The sequence below is a fragment of the Mustela lutreola genome, chromosome 10, assembly GCF_030435805.1.
Source record: "Mustela lutreola isolate mMusLut2 chromosome 10, mMusLut2.pri, whole genome shotgun sequence".
Classification (NCBI taxonomy): domain Eukaryota; kingdom Metazoa; phylum Chordata; class Mammalia; order Carnivora; family Mustelidae; genus Mustela; species Mustela lutreola.
Window position 1 is genome coordinate 55,153,589 of NC_081299.1, and position 23,281 is coordinate 55,176,869.

At 36.6% G+C, this 23,281-nt stretch overlaps 1 protein-coding gene across 1 annotated transcript in view; it reads left to right on the forward strand.

The window, feature by feature from the left end:
- The window catches only part of IL23R (interleukin 23 receptor), a 58,828-nt gene that overhangs the window by 21,178 nt on the left and 14,369 nt on the right, over window positions 1–23,281 (forward strand). Inside the window, exons 5-7 of the mRNA XM_059137819.1 lie at window positions 2,478–2,638; window positions 7,369–7,514; window positions 14,020–14,176. Coding sequence (XP_058993802.1) covers window positions 2,478–2,638; window positions 7,369–7,514; window positions 14,020–14,176 — 464 coding nt within the window. The remainder of the gene's footprint in view (window positions 1–2,477; window positions 2,639–7,368; window positions 7,515–14,019; window positions 14,177–23,281) is intronic.

Sequence of the window (23,281 nt, forward strand, 5' to 3'; positions counted from 1 at the left end):
ATCTGACTAAGACACTTAAGAAAAGGAAATCAGAAGAGTTCATAGTTCAAAGGGTTCAAGAAATTCAAACTTAGTGAAGTCTAGTGAAAACCACTTTCGTGTTATGAATGGATCTGAGTACAGATAATGGTGTTTAAGAGTCTGAGGTAGCTCAATATTTATCTCTGCAAATTTTCCTCATGAATTCTAAACCAACTGAGAGAAATAAAAAAGCCAATAGGTGAAAACAGAAATATAAAAATAGTTATGTCTAAATATTTTAAAATATATATTTAAATAATGAAGCATTTAAAATACTTTATAATATTTATTACTGAAGAAGCTTGTTAATGGAGAGCATGGCTTTGGTATGTGGCAAAAGTAAACCTTCTAAACTGATCTTCCCAGAATAAACAGAGTTACTTCCGTTGCCCTCAATCACAGCCAGTATTAAACAGCTGCACAACCCCACTTGGGGACCAACTCCTCTAAATCTTATAGTTTATTAGAGAAGACCAGAAAAGATAATTCCTGTGGTCTCCTGACTCCCAAGGGAAAATGGGAGAGAGGAAGGGATTGTGAGGTGTACAATCCAGTTCTTCATTAGTAGAATCAGGTCTATCTTCAAGAAGGATGAGGGAAGGAGGGACAGAGGAGAACAGAGGAGTTTTGAGAACAGTTTCTCCTCACAGAAACCAGAAGAAAAGGGAAGAAACATTTCCCAATACTCCCCTCACCACTACCTCCAGTCTCTATCCCTTAAAAATATTGTGGAGTAGAAATTTTTAAGACTGATTGATTAAGTAATCTCTCCACCCAATATGGGGCTCCAACTCAGGACCCCCAGATCAAAAGACACATGTTCTACTGACTGAGCCAGGCAGGTGTCCCAGAAATTTTTTAACAGATACAACAGAAAGGCTCAAACTTGCTAACAAAAGCCAATGAAACTAATAAAATTTAAAATTTTAGCCTTAACAAATAACATTTGAAAATTCACTAAGTTAAACTGGCTGATTAGAGATTCTCACTCATTCCATTATAAAAGCTTAGATAAATATAATTTGAAGTGATGATTTAGTAGCTCTATTTCTCACTCCAAACTGTGCTTCTCCCCTCTATCTTCATCTTCTTTGGCAGCAAATGACTTCCTTTTTGCCTTACCTAATCAGCCACCAGATCCAGCCAGTGCTCATTTCAAAGTCCACAGGAAGTCTTTCTGATCTTGTCTACTTCAAGTTATTTCTTGCACATTCATGCTCCAGAGAATTAACATGCTGAACTTTCTTGAAAATGGCATGCCACTTCAGTTATTTGTTTTACAACATGCCGGGGGTGGGGGTTGTTATTGTTTATTTGTTTTTGTTTTTTTCCCCTGAAGGTTGGTCTTTCTCTACCCCATCCAGATCTCTCACCCTATCCTGATCCTTCAAGCCATTCTTACCCCTCACTCTATACCTGGTAGAAATGTCAACTCAAAGCCCATGTACTGAGCTCCTATGCAATGCTCCTTCCCAGAGGGTACTCATTTATTTCAAGCTCAGTCTAGAGACAACTTATCCTGTAGGCATAATGCCCAGGACCAATGATATCTTTAGGAGTCCATGAAAATGCTTAATTTCATTTAAAATCAGAATAAAAAAAATAAAAAAAAAAAAAAAAAAAAAAAAAAAGTAATTAAAAAAAAAAAAAAAAAAAAAAAAAAATCAGAATAAAAGGGGTATCTAGGTGGCTCAGTGCGCTTAGCGGCTGCCTTCAGGTCGGGTCATGATCCCAGGATTCTGGGATAGAGTCCTACATTGGGCTCCTTGCTCAGTGGAAACCTCCTTCTCCCTCTGCTTGTGCTTGCTCTCACTCCCTCCCCTCCCCATGTCAAATAAATAAATAAAATCTTCAAAAAATATATAAATGAAATAAAATCAGAAGAAAAAAACCATTAGGTCAAAGAAAATGTTTTAAGATGTAATATTGATATATTTGCTTTTATATCAACAGTCATAGAACATAACCTATATGAACATATATATGTATCTATATAAGTATACACATACCCACACACATATGTTCTATTTTTTTTCTGGGTAGAAGAATCAATCCATAAAGGCAAAAGGACGTAAGACTCATGAAAGTCATAGTCTGGCCCTGAAGAGTCTTGAATTTATTTTTTAAAATTTTCAAAATTAAATAAATTTTGTATTCTGAAAGCAGGCTAAAAAAGTAGTATGAAAAAATTGAGGAATGGGGCACCCAAGTGGCTCAGTTGGTTAAGCGGCTGCTTTCGGCTCGGGTCATGATTCCAGGGTCCTGGGATCAAGCCCCACATCGGGCTCGCTGCTCATCAGAGAGCCTGCTTCTCTCTCTCCCCCCTCCCTGCTGCTCTGCTTACTTGTGCTCTCTCTCTAGCTCTCTGTCAAATAAATAAATAAAATATTTTTAAAAATTGAGGAATAGCTCATTCAAACCAAACATAACTGTCATCACAACTTTTTTTTTTTAAGTTTAGAGACAGAAGAAGAGCAACAATATCTTTCTTCAAGTTGTATTAACATCTCTACTGATTCATTGCAAGGTGGCAAGAAATATTTGGTTTGGGTCCAAGCTGCAAATGCATTGGGCATGGAGAAGTCAAAACAACTGCAAATTAATCTGGATGATATAGGTAAGAATGAGAAATTAATATGTCTTTACAACTAAACAACTCATTTGTACTGACCTAGTCAAACGAAGTCTAGCTCTGAAAGGAGTTCCCCCAAAGGTCCTGCAGGTCATGATACAGAAAACAAGAACTACCCAGCCTGAGACAATTCAAAGATAAGTACGGCTACCATTTTGTTGCATATCTTTCCAGTCTTATTTCTACATGGATGCATGTGGTTTTACACATATTTATTGAGAACTTCTTATGTTCAAGCATTGTTCTACGGGCTAGGGATAATAAGATAAGCAAGATATCTACTGTCCTAAATATCTTGCAATCTACCAGGGAAGATGGAAAGAAACAAGGATTATAATAAACTATGATAAGTCTTACACTGTGAGAAGTATAGCATACTAAAGAATTCTATTGTATATACTATTTTGGAAGTTGTGGGGTTTTTTTTAAGTTTTACAAAAAAACATAAAAAATGGTGAATTATGTGGACGTCTCTGTTTTTACCAGCCAGGTTTTGCTTCAGATACTTTAGAACTTCCCTTCTAAAACTTATAAATACTTCTATTTTTTGAATCTACAATATTATTATTATTTTTTTAAAGATTTTATTTATTTATTTGACAGAGAGATCACAAGTAGGCAGAGAGAGAGAGAGGGGCAAGCAGACTCCCCACTGAGCAGAGAGCCCGATGTAGGGCTCGATCCCAGGGCCCTGAGATCATGACCTGAGCCGAAGGCAGAGGCTTAACCCACTGAGCCACCCAGGCGCCCCTACAATATTATTTTTAATGAATGTCTTTAATCACTCTTTTATTGTTGGAAATGTAGGCTGTTTTCAAATTTTCACCATTATAAACTATAGTACCATGAATAACCTTTTGGATAATTTTTTTTTTTTCTTTTTTAAGATTTTATTTATTTATTTTTAAGAGAGTCAGAGATAAAGTGTGTGCAAGCATGGGCGGGAAGGGGAGAAAGAGGGGGAGAAACAGACTCCCCACTAAGCAGGGAGCCCAACTCAGTTCCATGCCAGGACGCCGAAATCATGAGCTTAGCCAAAGGCAAGTGCTCAACCAACTGAGCCACCTAGGCATCACTGGTATTTTTTTTTTCCCTTAAGATAAATTCCAAAAGGTAATTGCCCCTGAGTTCTTTAGAGCTACATCCCAGTCCTAAAGCCAAAGTTCAGCCAAAGAGCACCAAGTGAATCACCCTCTATTTGGACATCCTAGTACCAATTATTTCTGTTTTTATCGTTAAGGATGATTTCAGTTAAGCTCATATTTATGGAGCGCTTTCTTTTTTTTTTTTTTTAAAGATTTTATTTATTTATTTGACAGAGAGAGATTACAAGTAGGCAGAGAGGCAGGCAGAGATAGAGAGGAGGAAGCAGGCTCCCTGCTGAGCAGAGAGCCTGATGCGGGGCTCGATCCCAGGACCCTGAGATCATGACCTGAGCCGAAGGCAGCGGCTTAACCCACTGAGCCACCCAGGCGCCCTATGGAGCGCTTTCTTAAGTGTTAACTGCTTTTACAAAAATTACCTCATTTAACCCCCCAAACAACCCTATTTTGTAGAAGAGACTGTAATTTCTACTTAAGGGAATCAAGGCTTGGTGGCATTATAAATTTTGAGACTGTGGAGCTAGGAAGCTCCAATTCCAATATCCTCATCTTCTATCCTCAGTCTTTATTTAAAAGCATGGTATGTGTCTGACAACTTCCCTGCTGATTAGTGATTTAGGGGATGTGACACCTTTTGCGGTACAACATGGGTATCCTTTGGGGACCACTGGGGTCTTCCACTGGAACTAATATCTCAACTTCTGCTTCAACTAAACTCAACTATTCCAGCTAACAGGTTTGGTTGAAAAGTCTGTCCCTATGCTCTGAATATTGGATTTGAAAACAAACACTGCTGACTATGATGATGTAGTCCACAATGTATAGTTCTCTTGACCATGGTGCACCTGTTTTTGTAAATTTACAGTTTGAGGTAGGATGCCATAAAATTCCCTTTTCTTAAAACAAGGTCCCCTCAATGGATTAAGGGTGTTTAGAGGCTACCATGTCCTGTATCACTTTGGCAATATCATCTTTTAGAACTAAATTATTTATTACTAGTATCACTGCTATTAATATCATTGTGATCTTACTATCATCACATCCATTTATTAAACGCCTACAGTGTTCCAGACAATTAACATGTAAATCACACTTAATTCTGGAAACAATCATACATGGTACTACTGTACCCGTTTTACAGATAAAGAAAGAGATAAATAATTTGCTCAAGATCCCACAGCTAGTAAGGAGAGCCAGATTTTATTGCAGACTTGCTGTCTTGTGAAGAAGGTTAATCACCACCCTTTCTCCCACAAAGGGAAAATCTCATCTGGCTACCACTTTCAAATCTGACTTCTCACACTGTGGACCAGAAAGCCTCTTGTTTGGAGTTGTTATTCCACCTCTTTTTTTTGTTTTGTTTTGTTTTTTCTCTAAATCTCAAAACAAACTCTTAGAAACTCAGGTAGAAAAACATAGGTTGACTGTGTAGGACACTCCACCCAACAAAGCTACCAGATAATTAATGGATGAGCTATATTCATTTGTCACACTTTTAAGAATAAGACATTGCAAGTTAGATAAATGAACTGTTCTATGAAACTGGGGGCAGAGGATTCCCCTGAGAACAATTTCCACAAAACAGCTACAGGGCTGGGCTTTAATTAAGTTAGATGGCTGGGTTGAAAGGCAGGCCTGAGCTACTAGTGCAGTAACACTGTGCCAAAGGGACTGTGAGAGGTGTGCCTCAGCTTCTGTGGAGAAATAAATGCCAGTGCAGAAAGTGCAGTGTCTTCTAGCTGCCATTTTGAAAGTTAATTCTCACATAGGTAAATATATGTGGACATTTGGACATCTATTTGGACATCCCAGTACCAATTATTTCTGTTTTTATCATTAGGGATGATTTCGGGTAAGCTCATATTTATGGAGCAGAAGATTCCAAAAGACTATAAATCCAGTACTTCATTTCAATACAAGTGAAGACTAAACACATGATATCTATGATGAATTTGACAGTTTTTTAAAAACCTAACATATGATGGGAATGTTTGAAACCTAAGCAATGGGAGCAAACGTTCAACATTTGAGTCATTTAACATAGTCAAGTATTTATTACATAGCATGTTTATTTGAAAACATATAAGGTCATGCAAACCTAAAAGCTTAGGTCTCTGTTGCATCGACCTGCCCTGTGCTGACTCTATTTTAAACCTGACTTACTGTTCCATCTGCATTTCTCATAGGACTAAACAGACTTTGCTTCCTCCCTGAAGTATTTCTTTCTGCAGAAGGGTCTCAGGAATGCTTGTGCTACTCTACCAATAAGGCCAGACTCAGAAAAGAGAGGGAAGAGTGGGTGGGTAATTTAGCCTGAGGGTGCTTAAATGGTCCCAATTGGTCTCAGAACCCTGGGAAACAACTTCTCGGACTACAGAAATCTGCAAATACTGATCCTCATTACAAGAAGCCTACACTAGTAAAAGGAAATCAACAGTGGCATTCGGATGATAAAAGTTCAGTGCAGTAATCTCTTTAATTAGACTGATTTTTGTCATTACTTCCTTCCTACGTTAGCTTTAGCTCAAGGATTTTATTATAGTATTATAGGACGGTGCTACTAAACAGCAACTCTTTAATTTTTGTATTTCTCTATAAATCATATACCTGGGCAAATAGTTTTAGATACTAAATCATTAATAATAAAACAATCATATTCCCAAAGAATCCTTTATACCCCTAGAATAAATGAAAAGGAAACTAATCCATAGAGAATATTAAGCTATAATAATGGTCCTTAAAAACACACATATAGGCTCTTCAGTTCTTTGTTAAATAATAAGTCTAACAAAGTCATGGGTTTTCATTGTTCTGTGGTACACATAGGAGAAATGGGACGTGCCAATGATTTAATTCTGTTCAGACAGAACAAATGTACAAGAATTAATACAATTTAGAAATACAGAAATTCCAGTTACACCTTTACTCCTATAGGGTACAACAAAACTATAGTAACATAACCCAACAGAATTTCACTTTCTTTTTGAAAATTATTATCACAGAGCATGGCAATAATTTATAAAGCCTTAGAGTCTTATGAGACTTGCTTTGTTCAAATCATACTTTCAAGTAGAGATTTATTTTAATAGATAACAAAATAAGTTACCAATAGATTTAATTATTCAATGTTTCCATATGTTTCCCTAAGACACAAGAGAATAAAAATATTATTGTGAAAGGTCTCAATTTAATATCTTATCAAATCAGATTCTCTGAACTAAGTTTAGAATGCAAAACATCATTTTTCCCCTAAATGGATGCAGGAAGAAATAGATATCTCCTTTATCTATTTTTCACTCTCTTTTGTTAATAAGGCCAGACTTTGGAATTTCATCATTTAGGATTATAAGGGAATAGGAGGTGGAGGAAAGGTGGACTATAAGAGTCCCACTTAAAAGAAATAGAAAATAGGTTGAACAGAATTTTACTTAACAGCAGCCGGTTTTGCCTACACAATAGCTTAGAAAACAAGTGAATATTGTTAATCAGATCATGAAATTGTTTTTTAGTATTTTGAGTTTTAAAACGTCTATTTATTAATGAAAAGATATTGATTTCTCCCAAGGCAAGTTTTAAACTGCTAAGTATTTATTTATTCATTTAATTTTCTAGTGATACCTTCTGCATCCATCATTTCCAGGGCTGAGGATATAAATACTGCAGTGCCCAAGACCGTAATTCACTGGAATAGTCAAACAAAATTTGAAAAGGTTTTCTGTGAAATGAGATACAGGACTACAACAAACCAAACTTGGAAGGTAAGCTAATTTTCACTGTTCTTTAGCACATAAGTGAATGAAAGAAAAGTCAACCTGCAATGGACTTATGATGTTCTATTTCACATGTTTCATCTGTTTGTCTGATACTCAGACCACTCTAGCTTGTTGGGTTTTTTATGTGATCTCTATGTCCAACACGGGGCTGGAACCATGGCCCCAAGATCAAGAGTTGCATGCTCTGGGGCGCCTGGGTGGCTCAGTGGGTTGGGCCACTGCCTTTGGCTCAGGTCATGATCTCAGGGTCCTGGGATCGAGCCCCACCTCGGGTTCGGTTCTCTGCTCAGCAGGGAGCCTGCTTCCCCCTCTCTCTCTCTGCCTGCCTGCTCTGCCTACTTGTGATCTCTCTCTGTCAAATAAATAAATAAAATCTTTAAAAAAAAAAAAAAAGAGTTGCATGCTCTACCAACAGCCAGCCAGGTGCTCCTTAAACCACTCTAGTTTTACCTAGAACCACTCCTTAAAGCACTTTAGTTTTGTTTGTTTAAAACAATTTATTTATTTATTATTTTATTTATTTTAATAAATATTATTTTTAATAAAAAATAGATTTTATTTATTTATTAGAGAGAGAGAGAGAAAGGTGGAAGGGGCAAAGGGAGAGAGAATCTCAAGCCGATTCTGCACTGAGTGTGAGCCTGACTCAGGGCTAGATCCCACGACTCTGAAATCATGACCAGAGCAAAAATCAAGAGCCAAGGCTCAATTGATTGAATCATCCAGGGGCCCTAAAACCACTTTTATTTTAATAATCATTACCATATGTTTCCAAATGGATACATGTTTCCTGAAAATGTCCTCTTAACCTTTTTTAAGTTGTTAAATGGACAAGTACCAACTAAGAGAGATCTATTTGGCTCCTTTTAATTCCGTGCCTCCTACAGTGAAATTTACATCAGTGATGATATATAAGATGTAAGCATTCTATGCTGAAATTTAAAGGCATCTCTGGTAATAACTTCAAAAAAAGGACTTCCGATTTATGAGAGTCTCTTTTTAAATTAAAAATGCAAGTCAAAATGTAAGATTTGTTACTAATATAGGCCTCAGGGACACCTGGGTGGCTCAGCCATTAAACATCTCCCTTCGGCTCAGGTCATGATCTCAGGGTCCTGGGATGAGCCCTGCCTTGGGCTCCCTACTCAGCAGGAAGCCTGCTTCTCCCTCTCCCACTCCCCCTGCTTGTGTTCCCTTTCTTGCTGTCTCTCTCTCTGTCAAATAAATAAGTTATATCTCTAAATAAATTTTAAAAAACTAATATAGGCCTCAGTCTTATATGAAGTTAAAGTAAAAAGTGAATGTCTAGACAAATTATCCTTTAATGTCAATGGTAAGTTACCAACTAACTTAGAAGAGTCATAGGTACAAGGTTCATTAATGAAGTCATGTCACATAACAGCACTTGTGAACATTATAATAAAAACTAATTTGAACCATGGAAGAACACTAGTCTGACTAAGGAAAATGTTCCAATTTTGGTGTATTTTAAAAGAAATGCTATTTTATTATTTTTAAGTAAAATGAACTACCATTTAGTCAAACTAATTAAGGGCTGGAATTTCTGGCTCTGTTTAATTAAGAGTTATGTACCATATTTGACTTTATCTGCTTTCAGGGAGTTAAATAAAATGGTATGTATTTAACACTAATCTTTGGAATCATGCTAACCATCAGCTTTGCTGCAGAGCAGTGTGTTTCAAGAGTGTTGAGAAGGTGAGGGTAAAACTATACTGATTGCATGACATGCTTTAAGGATTGTTCTCTAAAAATAAATCCCTAATATCAACCTTATTTACCCCTGTTCATTTACATCAGAAATGTGATATGAACTTTACAGTTTAGATTACATTTAGAAGTGATCCCACATTGTGCATCATTTGGTCAATTATCAAGTGAAGATCCTGCTGGACTCATTGACTAAATAGTTACGGCGTATGTGTGCCCAGCAAGTTTGCGCTTAAAGCCTGGGACAAGTAGGATAAAAACAAAACACAAAAAAATATATGTTTATAAAAAATTAAAAAATTATAAAAAAAAAACCACAACTCCACAGTCAGTCCTCTTGCAAATGTGTAATTTAGGTAAATTTGAGAACAACTCAAATGAAATCCTCTGAGTCTTAGATATTGAGTCAATAGGATTTAATTCTAATAGGACACCTGGGGCCTTTTGTTTAGTGTCATGATCATAGGATAATATTATTGATAATACAGAAATCCCTTATTTGGCATAATTAGGAGGAGATTATAGGCTATGAAAATGTTTAGAAAATAGAAAGTAATTACACTTTCAGTATCACTGAACAGTTTTCAGAAACCGTTTTCTGGTTGAAACTCTTGTTCTTTGCTCCCCCTGCTGGTGCTACTATGCCATTTTGAGATTTGGTAACCCAGAAGCAGGCAAATGAAGGAGCTTGAGAGCATTTGTTATCTCATCTACTCTTGATGCTGATCCTTTGGGACAGGTAAGTATCAGCTCCGCTACAGAAATGAGGATGCAGAGCTGGAAAGACCTCAAGCCAGTTTTTTTTCAAACTTACACTTTTAGTAACTAAATGCCTCTCACAGACCTTATGTTACTTTGGGCACCCAAAATACTTGGGAAATGAAAGAACAGGCTTCAATCCAAAACCTATATCCTATCTCTTCTACCATGCTTCCTCTAAATATAACCATTCACCCAGAGAAATGTGAATTACCATTTCTATCCAGATGACCCGTCTACTCAGTAAGAGCCAGAATGAAAGTTTAATTTTTAACATTTGCTACTTTATCAATTTCATCTGGGTCATATAAAAAGTGTTGTCTTTATCCCCTTGTCAGGAGACAGGAAATCAGAGGCAAGAAGAGGAGGAGATATAAAGGACTACATATTTGATCTTCAACTTCATCTGTGCCTCTGTCATATTACTTGAGGGAGATTCTTTACTTAAAAGAGACAGGCAGCCAGCCATGCAAGAAAACCATGTGGCTTAGAGCACAGTACTAGAATTTAAAGCCTGGTTCTGCCATTTTCTAGTTATGCAACCTTGGGCAAGTTCCTATCTTCTTTGTGCCTCATTATCCCAATACCTAATGTAGGAATAAGATAGTCACCTACCTCATATGGTTGTGGGGACGATCAAATAATATAGTTAGCCCCGAGTCTGGAATAGAGTTCAAGTTCAGTAAATACTGGCTGTTGTTACTTTTCGCTTTAACCTATGAGGAGAGCCATGCAACAAGTTCGGTGGAGCAAAGGAAGCCCTCCTGAAAAATCAAGATTACTGAATTGAGGTTGGTTTTCATCCGCCTTTAACTAACCTATACAGACTTTGAAGTATTGAAGGGAACCAGCCAGTTCTTCAGGTGATCCTACAGGGCTGACACCATGGGGAAAATATTTATCTACGTGTTGCTTATCCTCATGGATTATCTCCCTGGCACCTCAAACTTGTGTTAAAAATTAAGCTCACAGTCTTCACCAGCAATCCTTGCTCACTTCTGTATATCCCATCTCAAGAGCATTACCATGCTGTATATTTACCTGCTTATACTTCTCTTTCCCCATCCTTTAACTATAATCCCCTGGAAGGCAGGCTGTTCCATAATCGTATTTTGTATCTTCACTGATTTTTATAACGTGTAGTTCATGCAGATGACACGTGAAACATTAGTTATAAATATTATTGTTTGCCTTTAATAAGAGCCCACCAGTAGTGATAGTAAGGCAGAGAAGTCTTTGCTGCACATTCCAGTAAGTGGATTAAGGATGACTCCTTTCTCTAACTAAACTCGATTAGGGTATTGGTAACCTTTTTTTTTTTTAATATAACTTCAAGATTTTATTGTCTTCATAACAAAACAAAATGTGAAACTTAGAACTGGAACTTGGCCCTTCCTCCCAGTTCAAAATGCTTGCATTTCTTGACAACCAACATTCTCTTAGATCTGCAGTTGTGCTCAACACATTCAAGTCTCAGCACAATCTTCTTTGTACTTTTTAGACTTTTCCCAAAAGATCAGCTTTATCTGCCCACCATAGCCACTCTATTTCCTGTCATAATGCCACTTTCCCTGCACCTAGAGAGAATCCTTGCCCTTCTTGTACTGTATCACTTTGTGGGGTAGTTTGCTATACTTCTTACAGAAAATGCAGTGGGTTTTATAAACATTCACCATGTTTGCAAGAGCAGTATCAGCACGGAAAGTGAAAAAACTTCTTATTCAAGGACCAGAGAGTAAACATTTTAGAATTTGCAGGGCTTAAGTTCTCTGATCTAACGACTTGACTTTGCATTTGTTGTATGAAAGCAGCCACAGGCAATATACAAATGAATAGGCATGGTAAAATTTCAAGTTTGGAAATGGAAATTTGAATTCCATATAATTTCCATTCATCACAAAATGTTCTTTTATTTTCATACAACCATTTAAAAATGTAAAAACATTTCTCAGTTCTTGGAGTGCATAAAACCAAGCATTCTTTCTTTTCCAGGAAAGGCTAATAGAACAGTGTACAGATAGCAAAGGATCAAACATTTGACCTTTGCATTTCAAAAGTGTAAATACTGGTATAATCACAAAGAAGGGAGATTAGTCAGGACAAGTTTTCTCAATCAACATCCCACTCCCTCCTCCACCAAACACTATGTAAAGATTAACTGGGCAGGCAGAGGGGAAAGTTAGAAGGGTGGAGGGAGTTAGGAAGAGGAACCAAAAGAGTTTAGACAGTGGTAGGTCCCTGAGAAGGGCTCCTTCACCCTGGGCTTGCCCCAGCTAGAGGGCTGGAGGAAGTGGACATTAGAGACCTGTCTGACTAGGCTGGAGATTCTCCTTCCCTCCACCCAGTGATGCTCCCGGAAACTTAATGTACCCCTAAGAGAAGAGGGTACCTCAGACTGATGGAGAATTAGTTTCTATGCCTCACCTCCATTCAGAATTAAGATTTTAAATAGAAATAAACTGCCAAAAAATAGTCATATTTCTTGCACTTGAGATCATAATCTCTACATAGGCACTCAATTACATCTCTCAATGTTTGTTTTAGCCTCTGAAAATAACTTGAGGTAACAATTTGTGCTTACAAAACCCTGAGCAGTCACCTGGGTTGCCTCATGGTGGAAAAAAGTCTGTTAACAGTTCTGTAAAATTCTTGCATTTTAGAATTCTGGCTGTGCTTCAATGTATTTCTCTTCTTCAAGGGGACTTATCTATAAATGTAATGGCAAGAGACATACTAGAGAATATCTCCCTTCCAAGAGAAGCAAATAGAAGCAGAGTACATTTGAAAGTCAAACTTCCAACTACAAGTAAAATCTTCCCTGGATCCCAGGAGACCCTAGATGCCTGCCTGTCATACTTACATGGCACAAAATTTCAAGGGCCAAGGGTGGAGACATAGCTTATAGAAACTCAGAATGGTACTTTAAATGGATGACATTCCCAAAACAGATAGTTTCATGAATTATACATTTTCACTACATTGCAGGTTTTAAAGATTTATGTTAAGATTGTGTTTCCACAGAAGAATCCCTCAGTAGGATTGATAGTTTGCTCTTTTTAAAAAAAATCTTTACAGTTTCAACTTTCTTTTTCATGAGTATTTGTAACTGTTTCTTCCTGGTTATTGTATAAGTGCATTTTTAGACATGTTTTATGGTTACTTGCAATCATGCTTCACTTTTTTTCAGTCAATCCACTTCTCACAACATATGGAAGGTATGTAAATGCCTTGGTTTCTCTCTCCTATTTGAACCAGCTTGTCAGGGGGTCATCTTTCATTATGGTTTATAGCAGGTCATAGTGTTCCAGAAAATGATTTGTAAGTTTAGACCTCAGCTATGTGCATGCTTATCTTCCATTGGGTTTTCATAGCTCAGCCTTCTTAAGTGTTTTATTTTCTCTCTCTCTCTCTCTCTCCCTCTCTCTCTCTCACACACACATATAGGCTTTATAGAATCAGCAAAAGTCTACAATAAGGACCAGTTTAGCAGCTTAGTTTGTGAGTAATTTTCTCAAAAAGTCATCACTAGCAAGTGAAATTATTTCAATATTCATGAAGAATTATTGATGTAAATATCCAACTGCAGAGAGAGTGAGAGAGAAAGATTGAAGGAGATGGGGGAGGGGGAGCCTGAATTCAAACAACTGCGTTGAGGTTCCCCACTTCCTCCATCCCATCAAAATCAGCTACTCCAAAATTAAGAATATATTACATTTTGGACTTAAATTGAGATTTAAAAGCTTGAATGCACTGTCAAATACAAAGCAATGTGTATTTCACTTTTAATGTTAAATAAGACGTATTTGGTTATTTATGGTCATGCTTTATATAAAGGGCCCTATTCTTTGTTTTCCCAGGGTCTAGAGGAGTGCCTAGAACATCATCATCATCATCGTCATCATCATAATAATTATAGGTGCTCCATACATTTCTGCCTAAATACAAGAACTGTTTGTTTTCGAAGAACACTGTATTGTTTCACATTGTTATTCATTCATTTTAGGTTAAAGAATTTGATGCCAATTTTACAGATGAGCAACAGTCAGAATTCTACTTGGAGTCAGACACTAATTATATATTTCAAGTGAGATGTCAAGAAACAGGTAAAAAGTACTGGCAGCCCTGGAGTTCCCCCTTTTCTCACAAAACACCTGAAACAGGTGAGTGTATTTATATATTTAATCTCTTAGGCTTTTCCTTTGACATCTGTCTTTCCTAAATACACACACACACACACACACACACACACATATATATATAATATATATTTTTATATATTTATATAATTTATTATTTATATATTTATATATATACATATATATATATATACATATATATGTTCTCTCTTCTTTACTTGTATCAATATTGACAAAACTATTGTAGGGCAGGTAGTTACATTTAAATTGCCATTTTGCTTTGATTTTGTTAAGGCTGGCTATAATTTGTGTAATGGTTCTCAAACATTCTTGGGAATAAAAACCAATTAAAAACCAGCTGGTATACATGTTCATCGTCCCTGCTCCCCGAGGGTCTGTGTCCATGGGTTTAAGGGAGTGGGTGTGCAGGTTGCTCAAGAGTAAGCATTTCTTACAGGCATCCAGACTGACCATGAGGCATATAATGATCTAAGACTTTATTTTGAAACACATTATTAAGAGTTACGTTAAACTCTTTAGGCCACTCTGACACAATATATTCTCCTGAGAGACACAAATCAAATCATATCAATAAATACTGATTACCTACCATATGCAAAGTAATCAGAAAGTTAAGACAATCATGGGATTACTTAATTCTCTTCTCAGCAAAATTTAGCTGACCTATTGTTTATCTTTAGATATTTCCCTGCTCTTAATATTATTAGTTTAATTTTCTATCCATATACACATCATTCAGTAAAATCTTGGCTAAATAAACTTCAATAGTAGCAAGGAGAATCTATTGCAAATGTTATAATACTCTACAATGTCTTTCATTAACCTCATGATGTCTCCCTATCGTAGGTAGCTTATATACTAGATTGAAATTTTCTTTTCAGAACTGAAGCACTTAATTGTAATCACATTGATTGCTAATACCATCTTTATTATAATATTATAATATAGCATCTTAGAATTGAGGTTTTTTTTTTTTTAAACAAACACTTTAGCATACATTATAAACATTGATGACTGCTACATAAGCAGAGGGAGTGAAATGGCAGACAAACTAAACAGTTCATTTGGCGCCCCCTAATGCCTAAATCTTAGAAATGAATTATCAAGGGAATAATTTGCAATGCTAGCAATTCTTTTTTATTTTTATTTTTTAAGATTTTATTTATTTATTTGAGAGAGAGAGCACACAAGTAGGGGGAGTGGCAGAAGGAGAGAGAGAAGCAGGCTCCTTGCTGACAGGGAGCCTGATGTGGGACTTGATTCCAGGACCCAGGGATCATGACCTGAGCTGAGGCAGAGTCTTATCCAACTGAGGGACTTTAAGACAGAGGCTTAACCGACTGAGCAACACAGGCATCCCATCAGTTCCTTTTTAAAAGTTAGTTTTTAAATTACAATATTCTTTCTTAAGTTTATATTGCTAAAAGTTCTTCAGACTTTATATGCCATTTTATAACAGTGAGAATTTAGTTGATAACTCAGTTATTTTTAAATGAAATTTAGAATTGTCTAGCAAGATGATTCAAAATGATGACTAATATTTACTTACCATCTGCAAAGTACTACTATGTATAAGCTTGTCTGATCTTTACACCAGCCATATTTGGTAGTCTACTTGGCACCATTTTACAAATGAGAAAACTGAGGCATGACTTGCTAAATAGCACATTGCTAGTGACTAAAAGCACCTAAACAAGAACATAAGTTTTCTTAGTCATCACCAGCTTTCAGCAACTTCATCAAGTTCTTTCTTTAACCAATTACATCAAAGTGAAGGAGCAATTTACTGAAGTTTTCTACAAGTTTAATATAGGACCACCAATGTTCTCCTTTAAAGGCAAAGGTCCTGAACCTCAGGTAGAAGAAAACAGAATCCATAGCCACCCTACAATGAGTCTAAATGTAAAGTCTTTGTTTCCTAAGGGGGAGAAGAAATCACTTGAGGCAAAAATGCTACTTAAAATTAGATATTCCTGAAAACCTGCATCTATCCAATTCAACACGTAGCTAAGAGGAACCATACAAATTTCTTCCAAGACACATTAAATGAAAAATGGTGATTATGTGTAGGGAAAGTATTAATATTAAATCTTTTCAAAACAATTTTTTGTTTGTAAAAGCAATGCAAATTTATTATAATATGCAACCTAGAAATAACAGCTGTTTACATCTTAATGAATTTAACACTAGTTTTTCATGCACCTTTTTATTATTGAATACAACTAACATACAATGATATATTAATTTCAGGTTATGGCATTGATTCAACAATTCTATACATGAATCAGTGCTCACCAAGATAAATGTAGTGACCATCTGTCATACAACATCCTTACAATATTATTTACTATATTCCCTATGGTATAATTTTCATCTCCATGTCTTAACTATCTTATAACTAGAAGTTTGTACCTCTTAATTCCTTTGTCTATTTCACCCATCCCCCAATCCCCTCTCCCCTCTGGCAACCACCAATTCTTTGCATTTAAGAGAGAGGTTGTTTTTTCATTTGATTTGTTTTTTATATTCCACATATAAGTAAAATCATAGGTATGTGTCTTTCTCTGTCATTTTTTTAATGATTGGTGTTGTGGTGTATGTATTGTTTTATATTCTTAATTCATCTCTCTTGTTGAGTTAAAAAATCTATTTTATGGTCACACAGTGTATGGTGTACTCTAATACACTGAATCATTTCCCCATTTCGGCAATACTAGGTCATGCCATTTTTTCCATTATCAATAAACTTCTTGGAATAGCCCTTTAGGTAAACTCTCCTTATGTGTTTAGACCTTATTGAATCAAGACTTAAGCACATTTTAAGATGCTTGATGCAATTTGCCAAATTGCTTTTTAATAAATCTTTAATATTAATTGCTTTTTAAAAAGATATCTAGGAAAAGACTGTCACTTATTTAGCCATTCATGAAATATTCAAGCAGCCTCTACCATGCTCCAGCCATTGCTGTGTACTTGCAGAATCTCTGTGAACAAGGGAGACAAAGATCTCTGAGTTTTAGAGAAGACAGTCAATAAAAGCAATCATAAAAAAATAAATTACATAGCACTATAAATATAAACAAAAGCAGTAAGAATCAAACCTCACAACTGAAATTTGAATTCCTTCACAATCAAAAAAGTTAAAAAATACAATTTCTATAATACTTTAATTAACCAACTTGTTTGAAAATGGGGCTTTTTGACCAGCCAATTTTTCCACTAATTAAAGGCTAATTTATTTATGAAGAAAGATAGCTCAGGCAATAAATATCCCCCATGCAGGAATTTGCTATTTTCCTCTAAAATCCTTATGTATGTACCACTGAAGAGATTTATCTCCAAGCAATGTATTTTCAAAATTACGCCAAAATGGTATTGCAGAGTAAATCATCCAGTAGATGTGGCTTATCCTGCAAACCCCCAGCTTTCTTCTGTATCACTTCCCTTGGTTTTTAAAAACCTAGTTTCCAAAAAAACCCCAAGCAAACTCATTTATAGTAAGAATTAAATGATTTATTACACTTATTCTCTTTTCCTTCCTTGGAGCATTTGGACTTTATTATTTTTTTAAGATTTTATTTATTTGACAAAGAGAGAGAGCACAAGCAGGGTGAGAAGCAGGCAGAGGGAGAGGGAAAAGCAGGCTCCCCACTGAGCAAGGAGCCAGATATACGGGCTCAATGTGGGGCTCACTGTGGGGCTCCATCCCAGGACACTGGGACCATGACCTAAGCTAAAGGCAGACACTTAATCGACTGAGCCACCCAGGCATCCTGAGTATTTGGACTTTAATGAAAAACAAAGTGTTACACTAAAAAAGAAAAAAAAACAAAACAAAACCTCAGAATATAATAGCAGGCCTTAGCAAACACACAGGAGAAGTTTCTCTAGATTGGAGATTCGTATTTTTTTATCCTGGTAATGAAGAGTGTATGCAAATAATAGAAAATAAAATAGTTTCATATAACTTATATGTTGTATATAATTTATATATAGTATATGTGAATTATAGTATATAAATATAAATTATAATATATAAATTATATATAACACGTAAGTTGTATTATATTATCTGTAAAATATATAAATAATATAATGTAGATAATAATTAACATTTATTGGATGCTTACTATGTGTTTGGTACCATGATAAGCATTTTACATACAAATTGTCCTTTATCCATCACTAAAGCCCTATGAAAGTTTTATTCCAGTTGTACAGTTGAAGATGAGGCCCAGAGAGATTAATCAGTTTTTCCAAATGTTCTAAAGCTGGTAACAGTTAAGCCAGGACATCAGCCATCCGGTAGGATTCCAGCACCTGCACTATGGCTTTGCTGGTCTTCCTAAGAGACCTAAGAGGGTCCTTTATCAACCTCCCCTCAAACACCCCAACAAATCCTCCTCTGTACATTAGCTAAAAATAAAACAATGTCAGAAGAAGTTCACTTTTAATGTAATGTTTGTTATGAAAATGCAAATAAATGAAAAAAAAAGGAAACCACAGGATGCTATCAACTAATCCTATATTGACCTGAATACAAGATGAGGAATCACGTTTGGGTTATGGCCATGAAAATGAAACCACAGGACCCCAGGAACCTGGAGAACAGGGAATAGGATGGGGCAGTCTGAGATGAAGACAAAGTAAAGGTGGAAAAGTGGTTCTCTTAAAGATAGGACCTCCACTTGGAACACTGATAAAATAAAATAAAAAGATAGGACCTCCACAGGGGCACTCATAATGTGTTTTTCTAGCTGGTCTTGGTCCAATAAAGTATCTAGAAAGCAGTGCTTCTCAGAGTGGAGTCTGTGGATCATCTGCACTAGAAATGCTTGGGTAGGAGTTTAAAATGCAGATTGCTGAGCCATTAGCCAAGTGATACTTCTACAGTAAAGTGTAAAAACCACTGCTCTAGGGGTTAGACACCCTTTAAGAGAAAGAGGTGTCGTGAAAAATGACGTAGGGTGTGGGCAGGAAATGTGGACAGAAATGGGGAGACTTGATTGCTCAAGCTATTGCCTTAGTAATAGTGATTTTGGGGGTCAGAACAGGGTGGGTACATGAGAATTTCAGGCCATTCTCTCTAGTATTATCTGGTCACCTCTCTCTCTCTTCTCTTTCTCCTGCCCGCCACTCCTGAGTTACTGAGCACCCCAGCCCACCTTGGCAGCTCAGGGTCCCTAGAAGCACAGGATGCAGGACCGTTGTGCCAGTGAACCATCATACTCCCATATTACCCCCTCTGCCCCGACCCTGCCCCACCTCTCTATGTGAAGTTTCAGCTGAGGTTTGAGAACCAATGAGGACTGCTGAAGTTGGAGCTACAACACCACCACCCTGGAAAGTCACTGTAAAAAATTCCTGGGGTCTTTAAGCAGTACAGAAAGAACCCCAAAGGGGAAAAGATAATTTCTGAGTGTAGAAAACCAACACTGTAAATGTGAAAGTCAGTTCCCTAAATTAAATACTACTGAAATATATATATTGAACAGATGACTTTTGAGCAGGAGTGTTGTTCAACTCTGCTGTATACAAGTCTCTTTGCAATGAAGGAAAGGCATAGGCTCCAAAATCCCTTTAACAACAAGTCAGAGGCCTGAGGGAAGGGCAGTCATATTTCATAATGATTAGTTAACTTGCTTGAATTGCTACTTGAAGTAGGAAAGTTTCCCAGAGAAATCGTATTATTCTTTTTTTTTTTTTTTTGACAATTCTCCAGAGGAAGGCAAGTATGAGCAAGGTATTAAACCACATGATGTTTTGTTCTTACAAAACACCATTGGTTATTGCATTACTGATGACTGAAGATTCTCATTAGTTTTTCAGAACTTATAAAGACTATAAGAGAAAAAAACAAATGTTATGTCAATGGAACTAAATATAAATGATATTAAATCGAACACAGATTAGAGGCTGGCACACAGAATTGTACTTTTCAAAAACTCTGTTATTTGTATTTAGGGGTTTCTGATTCATTCACATTTGAGATGTAAATGTAAATAAATAAATGTAAATAAATGCATAGATTCATGGTTACTAAACCAGGTTAAACTGACACACAATGTTCCCTGATATACTACTCAGTTTAATAACCTCAATTTATTTAATCTTCTTCATGTCCTATTCCTAAAAAAGAATCAGAGTTCTATAGAATAAAAAAATAATGCATAAGAGTTACAATCTCTCTGAGGTTCACAATATCCACTAAGAATAAAGATTATGATTTTCCATGAGGAAGTAATATCTTCTGTTTCCTATTGCTGCTTTAACAAGTTATTAAAGCTTAAGTCACATGCTACATGGCTTAAAACAATACAAATTTATTATTTTATAATTCTGGAGGTGGGAAATCCAAAATTGATATCACTGGGCCAAAGTCAAGATATCAGCAAAGCTATGTTCTTTCTGGAGGCTCTAGGAGAGAATCAATTTCATTGCCTTTTCCAGATTCTAGAATGCCTTCATTCCTTGGCTTGTGGTCCTGTCTTCCATCTTCAAAGTCAGAACCATAGTATCTTCCATTCTCTTTTTCTCTGACCCTCCTGCCTTGTGCCTTGACCCTCCCACCGAATGTGATTTCATTCAGACCCACCCCTATAATCTAAGATAATTTCCCCATCTCAAGTCCCTTTTGCTATTATAAATTATAGAAATATAAATATAAATATATATTTATTACATAAATTACATAATTTATATGTAAACATTTATTTGTAAATAAATTTTAAAATATTAAATATTTATGTTATTTGTTTATATAAATATACTTATATGAATATTATATTATATATCTATAAATAAATATTTATAACTACAGCAAATAATTATATATAAAATATAGTTAAATATAAATATAGCAAATAAATATTTGCTATATCAATTATATAAATATATATATATATATATATATATATATATATATATAAACTCAAAGGCTCCAAGGATTGGGACAGGGATATTTTGAGGGGGTAGGGATATCACTATTTATCCTACCACATCTCACCTATCTACCTCACCACCTATTATTGCAATTTTTACAATTATTGTGATTTGATGCCAGCAAAAAAACCAAATCGGTTCTTTTTAAGCAGAAAAGGAACTATTGGAAAGATAGCTAGAAATCAATATGAAGGCTGGCAAAATGATCATAAGTAGGATACAAGAGACAGCAAGAGCCAGAACTGCAGTCAAAAATTGCAGCCTAGGGGGCGCCTGGGTGGCTCAGTGGGTTAAGCCGCTGCCTTCGGCTCAGGTCATGATCTCAGGGTCCTGGGATAGAGTCCCACATCGGGCTCTCTGCTCAGCAGGGAGCCTGCTTCCTCCTCTCTCTGACTGCCTCTCTGCCTACTTGTGATCTCTCTCTGTCAAATAAATAAATAAAATCTTAAAAAAAAAAAAAAATTGCAGCCTAGGAAGAATCAGGTGAGGACCCTGCAGCTGGCACTGTGGTCATTGCCACTACCTGCCCTGCGCCCTGTCTGGACTGCCCATGATGCTACGGTTACCAGACCCTTGGTATAGCTGCTGCTATAAGAAATTTCCTGGAGCTGAATGTTCTGTACCTGTGGAAGCATCTGAATGGGTAGGTTTAGGTCATCTGCTTGTAGCTGCTTGTTGGCAATGGGGAGAGGGAAGCTTTGTTCCATCAAGGCTTCCACAGTGGGAAGCCTTACCTGTTTTTTACCTATTTTAGGATGCCCACAAAGAATTACGTCCTGGGGCTGGGCAACTAAAAAATGACAAATGTCCACTAGTCTATTCAGACTCAGGAATTGGCACATGCTATATGCTTGAGAGCAAGGTCGCACTTTTGAAGAATCTAAAACTACTGAGTAAGACTTGGAAGCTGCCCATTCCTGCACGTAGAGTTTTGTCACACAATGACATCAGTCCCATGCCTCTGTGTGTTCCATGTCACTTAGGAAAATTTCCTGGGTTTACTGCTGCTTTTTACTTTTTTCTCTTCTTAATCTTTTTCTTTAAACATGTGATCACATTATATATATTTCTCTTTCTTACCTTCTTCTCCCTATACATGGGAAGTACTTAGAGCCTAGGAACATAAGCATGAAGATAATACTTGAATAGATCTAGGCATACCCTCCTAGATATCTGTAATACACAAGGACAACACTGTAACTCATGAAATGATTCATCGTTTGACTTGTTTTTCTAGGTGTGGTAATAAGTTTGTCCTGACATATCATTTTCCCTGGCCTGGGCTTCTGGTGCCTATTTGATAGGTCTGCCCATTGTCTTCTGCTTTGCCAACTGACTCAGACTAGTGTCAAATCCTTACTATTACTCTTAACCCAAAAAGGCTGAATTCCAACCCTAGAACTAAACGGGCCTAGTTAAATAGCACATAAACACTGTGAAACAGCTGAGATTATTAGGAGATAAGAAAGAGAGAACCCAAAAGGAGATGTTTCTGTTTTAAGAAAAATAATTTGAAAAACACCCTTTGTGCCTCTGTGTCTTTTAATATGACACCTCTTTTATCTAGAAGCTACTAAAAGGAGGGTCTAGAAAAGTTATTGTGTCAGCTGTGGTCAAAGCCTTTAAGATACAGGCCTCAGGTAGCATGGCTTTGACACCAAGATTGGCAAAAGCAAAAGTAAATAAAGATTTATAAATGTCCATACCATTTGAGCCAGTAATTTCACTAAAGAAATCTAGCCTTAGGAAATAAAAAGAGAGACGTCTGGGTGGCTCAGTTGGTTAAGCATCTGCCTTCCACTCAGGTCTTGATGCCAGGGTCCTGGGACTGAGTCCTGCATTGTCCTCCTTGTTTATCAGGGAATCTGCTTCTCCTTCTGCCTGCTGCTCCCCTGCTTGTGCTCACTCTCTATATCGCCCTCTCTGATAAACAAATAAAATATATTTTTTTAAGGAAATAAGGAGTACCTGGGTGACTCAGTGGATTAAAGCCTCTGCCTTCAGTTCAGGTCATGATCCCAGGGTCCTGGGATTGAGCCCTGCATCGGCCTCTCTGCTCAGCAGGGAGCCTGCTTCCACACCCCCCCACCTGCCATTCTGCCTACTTGTGATCTCGGTCAAATAAATAAATAAAATCTTTTTTAAAAAGGAAATGAGAGATATAGA